The sequence below is a fragment of the Poecilia formosa genome, unplaced genomic scaffold (genome assembly GCF_000485575.1).
Source record: "Poecilia formosa unplaced genomic scaffold, Poecilia_formosa-5.1.2 Scaffold260, whole genome shotgun sequence".
Lineage (NCBI taxonomy): Eukaryota > Metazoa > Chordata > Actinopteri > Cyprinodontiformes > Poeciliidae > Poecilia > Poecilia formosa.
In genome coordinates, this window is record NW_006800199.1 from 105386 (window position 1) to 113028 (window position 7643).

Below are 7643 nucleotides of genomic sequence, written 5' to 3' on the forward strand. Positions count from 1 at the left end.
GCTGTAGAGAAAAACACATTTGTGAGCAGAAATGATTTACAACATGAACAGATTTGCTGGTAAGAAACTATTAATTTTGATTTTAGTCATGCCTTAAATTATGTTTAACATTAATCAATATCTGTTATTCTAGCTTTGCATTAGTTGTTCAAAGACCAAACATGCTTCAGGATGTTTGTCCCACGAAAACCGAGGTAGATAAAAGTTGAGAAATATTTGAGCTGCCCCGGTCATATGGATGTGTATTTTTGTTTGTGAAGAGTATGTATGTCTCAGTATTTGTATCAAAAGGGTAAATAAATCCAAACTGACAAGTCATTTTTAACCAACAGGTATTTTAATTGAAGGACCAGTACACATAACAAAAGATCAACTATGTAAAACCTAATATGCAAACCTTGACTTGAGTTCACTACAGTTTCAAATAAATGCAAAAATTTCTGCTTCTTCAACAAGGATAACCAACCATTAACAGATGTGGGGAAGTCGCAAATCAAAAACACAATCAAAAGGGGGAAATTATTCACTTTTCCCCCCAAAGTCTTTTCTTGCTTTTGCACAGTGAAAATGACAAACTACTGACACAACGTCAAACTACACAGTACATTCATGGACATGAACCAAAAGCTTAGATTAAATCTGGAATGCAGGGAGGGACGACAACTGTGTCAGGATCATCAAAACGTGGCGCGTTGGTGACAGCGATGAGGCGTTGCACCTTTACTCCGTGTGTTTGAAGACAAGTCATAACAAAAGAAAAGGAGGGACACTAAAAGGCGTTAAAATAAAAAAAAAAAAAGACGAAACAAAAACAAACGATCGCACATCGATGCTGGAGTCCATCATATGAAATGGCAGAGCCTGTAAAAACGTTCATCTGCAGCTCCCTTTAAACCTGACATGACTCTCCTCTATCTTCTTTCAGTAGACCTGGAGCGGCTGTGGGGTGAAGAGGGGAAATGTTCATGGATACGGGGTGACAACATGTACAAAAATAAACAAAAAATATCCCAAACTTGACATGCAAGCAGCTAACAAATGCTGCTTTGTTAGCAAAAATATATTTAGACTTTAGCCTTTTCCACTTTCTGCTGTGTCTACAGCTGCAGGCCTTTTGGGTGTGTCTCTATTAGCTCTGTGTATCTGCAGACTGAAATGTCAGCCCATCCTTTGCAAACCAACACGACCTCAGTGGTATTAGAGGCTGCTTTTCTCTCAGGGTTGCCCTGCATTTAGCTCCATCCATGTCCCCATTAACTCTAACCAGTTTTCCAGTCCCTGATAAAGAAAAGCCTCCACACGCTGTAGTGCTGGCAGCACCACATGACACCGTGGGAGGTCAGAGCTATGTGTGATATTAATTTTACAACAGCAATTTTCCTGCAGCATAAAATGTTCAGTTTTGGTTTCATGGGGTCAGAGCAGGTTCTTCCATGTTTTTTTTTTTTGTTAAAGATTGAGATATTTTATTTTACTTTCACAATTATGCACAATTTTGTGTTGTTTCATCACACAAACCACAGTTTGTGGTTGAAACATGACAAAATATGAAAATGCTGCCAGAACAGCAAATAATTCCAGCTAATCATCTTGAGAAAACGGCAAATTTAAGGCGTTAAGTTTCATTAATTCAGCTCACCGCAACCTAAGGAATCTCTGGACTTTTATGGTTTTCTCGATTCCAATTAATTATACTGATATAAATCTGTAAATGGCACTCTGAAGAAACCCGTTTGTAATGGGAACGTTTGTCAAGAACAGCATTTGTTTCTGGTGCTATGACCTAAAAAAAATAACGAATAAATTGTTTTTTTGAATCATAAATGTTATCGTTATTGCAATAGTACCACAAAATATTGTAGTAAAATTCGGCCCACCTGTACTGGACTATAAGGCAAAAGATAAGGCAAAGTATTAATACCTTCTAGAACGAGAGAAGGACCTGGAAGGCTTATGGTTCCTGTCCCGGGAGAGGGACCTCTCTCTCCTCCTGTCTCTTGACAAAGACCTGGAAAACAAAATAAGACAAAGATTCAAGCAACGCAAGTTTCATTTTTCTGGTGACTCTGGTAGCTCACCTGGTGTCATTTCATTTAAAAGTAGAAATAAATGTAAAAGGTACAATGTATTGTTTGTGGTTAAGTTAGCAGTATTGAATAATGGGCGTTCCCAGGCTTCCATGCAAATACAACCTGACAAAATTCAGCCCACAACGAATGCTTTAATGCACCATTCAACTTTCAGTTCAGAGTACTTGAAATATCCTATTAGGATTCACAAATGAGTTTAAAAAAGGTAAACGTAGGAGCTGACGAACCTGCTTCGGCTGCGGCTGAAGCTTCGCCTGCGAGGGGATCTGCGCAAGAGAAATACAAGTGTTTAAAAACGAGGACAAATTGACTGATTAACCTTCAGAACTGCAAATTATTATAGTCCTACTATCCTGGGTTACCTCAGCACAGCCCTTTGTCTACTTCAGTTACTTAAAGGGAAACAATTTACAGTCACTGGCAACAAACCAAGCACATAAAGGTGGCAGACACTTAAGAATCCCCTCTCAACTATTCTACAGTACAATTCGGTTAAATGTGAATTTTAGTTCAGTTTGTAAGGTGTGCTTTTTAAAAAAAGTTGATGAAATTGGACAATTATTCTCTCTGTGACAGGGCCCACGCGGGGGAAACTGAAACATTAAGGGGCTGCCATCTGTATGAAACTGGTCCACTGCACTTAAAGTGGCACCATGACAAATTGAGGCCATTTCTGTCAGAAACAACCAGCTAAAATCCCAATGACCCAAGAGATTTGAAAGTCATTGGGGAATCTGAAGTGTGTTTTAATTGTGTGATTCTAAAAAAATAAATATATATATATATATATATGCATATCAAAGCTCTGAAAACATGAAACAAGTTCCAGAGATTTGATATTGTACCACACCCATTTGGAAAAAAAACAAAACAAACGACTACAAAAGTTGTGGACAACAAAATAAAGCTATGAATGAGAAAAATAAAGAATAACCTCTTCAACCAGCTGTGTCTTCACTGTTAAAACTGTAATCTGCAGTGTACTGAATGAAGCAGGAAAACTTACTAGTATTTTTGGATTTCAACAAGCTAGAAATGACGAAAGGGAGGCAGACTGTCGGCCGGGTGGGTAGAATTGGCTGAATGAGACTGGCCAGATGCTGCAAGGTGATAAGTTGACAGGCAGATGGGGGCTGCTTGTGGCTTTATTCCTGCTTTAATTGGTAAGCTGCAGGCTGCTGCTGGTGGAGTGTAGACTTTTGGAAACATAATACGCTGATTGGTCGGGAATGTGAGGTAGGCCGCTGCCGTTTGGTTAAAGGTTGAAGGAGGAGGAGGTTGAGAACGGCATGCTGAGGAACCAATGGGCTGGTGCAACCTGACGACTGGCCATGCCCGGGTCATGTGACAGCACCAGCCAAGCTGATTGGGGCACGATGGTCAGCAGTCACATGATGCTGAAAGAGGACTAGTTGACTGACTCAGAGGGTGGTGAGAAGAGGCATGGTGGTGGCTCTGCAACGGGTTTCATTCTTATTAATATAGATGAAAAGTAAAAAACATCCTCAAACAAGAAGGAAAAAAAAAAAGAAAAAAAAAAACACATTTGCCACTTTCACCCCCCGCCCCCAAATCTGTAAAACAGGTTAAACTATTCTTTTTAAATAAGAGCCTAAACCGGTTTTCAAATACCTATTTTGCCACTGTAAAGAAGCTAGTAGTAGGAGTGTACGCAACAAAAGGAGCATTGATGCTTAAAGCAAAACTCAATGCCGTGCGTGCCATTCTAATGAGGAATTTTGTAGTAGACAGGAGAGATGGAAGGTCCTGCTACTATTGCTATTAATCTGTTTTAGATATCATTTTTGGTCAAATTTAAAACAAGCTTTACAAAGTGCAACAGTCACCAATGTAAGCTCAGCAGGAAAAAAAGCTCTACAGAAGCCTAGAATGGAAAACCACAATCACTTATCAGGAAAAATACTGTCAATAGGAGAAATGAAAGAGTAACTCACAGAGAAAAATGCAAACACATAATATTGAGAACAATATCAAGATGTAGGTCACCTTCGCCTCGGCGGTGGGCTGCGCCGCCGGTAATCGTCTCGATCTCGAATGCGCCTGCCCCACGAGGGAGGTGCACCGCGGGTGCGACTGCGCTTCTCACCGTTGGACAGTTCCACTCGCACCCGGCAACCACAAAGTGTCCTACAAACCAATTAAGCTGTGAGTAATGGCATGTAGCACAAGTCCAACCTGTTTCCATGCTTTTGTAATTATGGCTTGAGATACGCGCATTGTGACCCACCTTCCATCTAACTCACGCACGGCATCAGTCGCATCTCTGGGATCTTCAAACTCAACAAAGGCAAAACCCGGGGGATTCCTGGCCACCCACACACTACGCAGTGGGCCGTAGTAGCCAAAGGCCCTCTCCAGCTCCGTCTTGTTTCCATTGTTTCCCAGATTTCCAACATAAACCTTACAGTCGAGGGGACAGTCCCGATGCATGGCTGGATCTGAAATAAAGAATAACAGATTATAAAACAGCAGTAAGTACAATTCATTAAAAAAAAAGCTGTGCTGAACTGACCTATCTAAAAAAAAAAAAAAAAAAAAACACAAAACCTACGCATATCACATACTTTTAATAAATCTGAATTATACTGCTTTAACTTTAGATTAAAACATGAAAAATATGGACTGGATTGTTCAACCCTAAACTAAAAATGCCTTAATGTTTATTTTGTGATGTGTGAAAATCTTTTTCATAAAGACACAAGTTTGCTTCAATGTTTTTAGGCGGAGAAATTCATCTTAAATTGGTAATATTTAAAAACCTCAACCAGACCTACAAGTTTCAACAAACTACGCTTTAGATTCCCCAAAAGCAGCAAAACAGTCTTAAATATTACATCGAAAGCCAATATCAACAACACGTTTTGTTTCTTTATATTCAGTTTTAATACATTATTTACGAACACGCTTAAAATCATAGTATTTCATCGACAAAAGAGGCCAAATACCATTAATTTGCATGCTGTACCCTCGAGAGCATGACCCAGTTTTCTACCTCAACTACAGTTCATGCTAACCAATAACGTACTTCGATTCTACACGAACTATCCTTAAATTACATTTCATGAAATCACTTCTTAATTAAAATCCAGATCAATATGATGCATTTTAAAAAGTGAAAACTCGATGCAGATTACACGACGAATGTGTTCAAAAGAATCGCTAAAATGGCTGTCGCTTTTCCGGGGCCTACTCGTAGAAGCGGCGCTAACAGCCGCAGAAACCGAACAATAAAAGCACACAAAGCTGAGGCGGTACGATAACGCTAACCAAAATAATATTTTAGATGCGACTCCGCAGGATTTACAAGAACACATTCTGCATAAACTGTACCGTATTTAATGCAGCTTGCAGATTAAAGTTTCAGCGTCTCCACCGCAGACGTGCTCCTCTCGGAAGTCGACGGAAAATGGCGTGTCGGAAAGGACGTTTGTGTGTAGCTTAGCCGCCAGAAAGCTGTTTCCGGTAGGGCGGGCCTTCCGTGTCATACTTTTCTCTCAAGACTCTTTCGTACAAATTAGCTAATGCGAAAATACTTAAGTCTCTGCGTACAAATATTACAAATACAATCCTGAATATACAATTAAAGTTTGTTTTCGAAATTTCAGATATTTCGGAAATGCAATACCACGTTTGGCCACAAAGTTAGAACCATAGACATAATATAAGCATTATGTCTTATATTATGTCTATGGTTAGAACGACTGTCGATGTGGCGCTGTTTCAACATTTTTTAAATCTGGTCAACAATCTGGAGCTCTGAGGCTCATCTGGCTCTTTGGACTTTGGACCTTGAAAAACTACCCTTAAAAACTTTGGTTAAATATTAAAAAGAACCAACAAATGTTTTTAAATACTGGTATAAAAACAAATGCAGGTTTTAGCAGTTTGTCCGTTTTTTAAAATATAGTAGTTGCATTGAATATCCACAACATAAAGACAATCTATTTTATACCAGTTATTCTTGTCATTAAATTGAAAACTATGTGACTAAAACATATTCAGTTCAATTGCCAAAATTTTAAGTTTTTCTTTTTTTATTTTAAGAAAATAAAAATATAATTAAAATGATGGCTCTTTAAAAATAACACTTAATTATGTGTTATTTAATTGCACACGTATGGATATGATTTCCGACTTAATGAAAACATAACATTTAAATTTAGAATATTACTTTAGACCAATATAAAAACTATTTTAAAAACAGACATGTTTTCAAAACCATTTCTTTTTTAAAAACATAAGTGGTTGTAATGGTACCTATTTTCACAAAGTACTTTTGACAAAATAGGACTCATCTGGGTGTATATTCTAAAAAGTCCCGTAACCTTTCAGGGTCTGAACAAGTTTTATTCAACTGGACTGAGGACAAAAATTTCAGTTGTAAAGGTTGCAGACCATAGGATTAGTCTAGCTCAAAATCAGTCCACAATAAGAAGGTGTTGAAATGATTACAAGTACAATGGTAAAAAACTGCAGTTTAATTGTTTTTAGGTTTGCTTTCAATTGTTTAGTTATGACTCCCACAAACCATCTGAAAAAAAAACATCAGGGTGTCATTAACTTCAATTTATATGGGGTTGTGGTGGTTTTCATTGTTTTCCTGTATTGCTTTTTTAATGTATCTTGTACATAAATTCCCACAAAACAATTCATAGTGGAATTACTTGCCAAAACACTCATTTTCAAAGTTGCTTTTTAAGGGTCGAATGTTGTTCTTTACAATTATTTTTTACTTTTTCTTTTAGATTTAATAGGGCTGCACAGTGGTGCAGTTGGTAGAGCTGTTGCCTTGTAGCAAGAAGGCTCTGGGTTCAATTCCCAGCCCCGCTCTTTCTGCATGGAGTTTGCATGTTCTTCCTGTGTGTGGGTTTTCTCCAGGTACTCAGGTTAATTGGCCTCTCTGAATTGCCCCAAGGTGTGAGTGTGTATGCATGGTTGTTTGTCTCTGTGTTGCCCTGCAACAGACTGGTGACCTGGCAACCCCACCTCTCACCCAGAACATTAGCTGGAGATAGGCACCAGCAACCCTCCTGACCCCACCAAGGGACAAGGGTGTAAAGAAAATGGATGGATGGATTTAATAACCAGTTCCATTTAGATTTAAATAGTCTCCAAGGACTACCTAAATGCTCAAGGAATACTTTGTGTCATTATTACTATTACTACAAATAATGAATGCAAATATGTAAATTGGGAATATTTTTGCTTTATTTTAATCTAAATGTATTTCACTCTGATTATTGTATGTACAAACAAAAACAAATCCTTTATTTTGAAATGGCAAATTGACTCACTATTAGTGACCCTAACAATGCGGCCCAGAAATATTGCAGACATCTTCTTCACCATTATTGCATCTAAATTATTTATACTATGCGCTCAGACAAAGCCATCACTCTGATAATGTTTTCTTTTCAAAACATCAGGCTTCAGACTTAACTCACATGTTGCTAGATTTCACTTATCTATCTATCTATCTATCTATCTATCTATCTATCTATCTATCTATCTATCTATCTATCTATCTATCTA

The 7643-nt window shown here is 38.1% G+C and overlaps 1 protein-coding gene across 2 annotated transcripts in view; it reads right to left on the reverse strand.

The window, feature by feature from the left end:
- Positions 1–315: 315 nt before the first annotated feature.
- The window catches only part of srsf3b (serine and arginine rich splicing factor 3b), an 8105-nt gene continuing 777 nt past the window's right edge, over positions 316–7643 (reverse strand). The window contains exons 1-6 of one of the 2 annotated variants that reach the window (XM_007570376.2): positions 5442–5551; positions 4339–4549; positions 4098–4238; positions 2318–2356; positions 1922–2008; positions 316–939 (exon numbers count right to left, since the gene is read on the reverse strand). In XM_007570376.2, the coding sequence (XP_007570438.1) occupies positions 912–939; positions 1922–2008; positions 2318–2356; positions 4098–4238; positions 4339–4541 (498 nt within the window). In that variant the 5' untranslated portion in view covers positions 4542–4549; positions 5442–5551 and the 3' untranslated portion in view covers positions 316–911. Of the gene's footprint in view, positions 940–1921; positions 2009–2317; positions 2357–4097; positions 4239–4338; positions 4550–5441; positions 5552–7643 lie in introns of those variants that run through there. The other variant, XM_016680867.1, reaches the window with a different exon arrangement.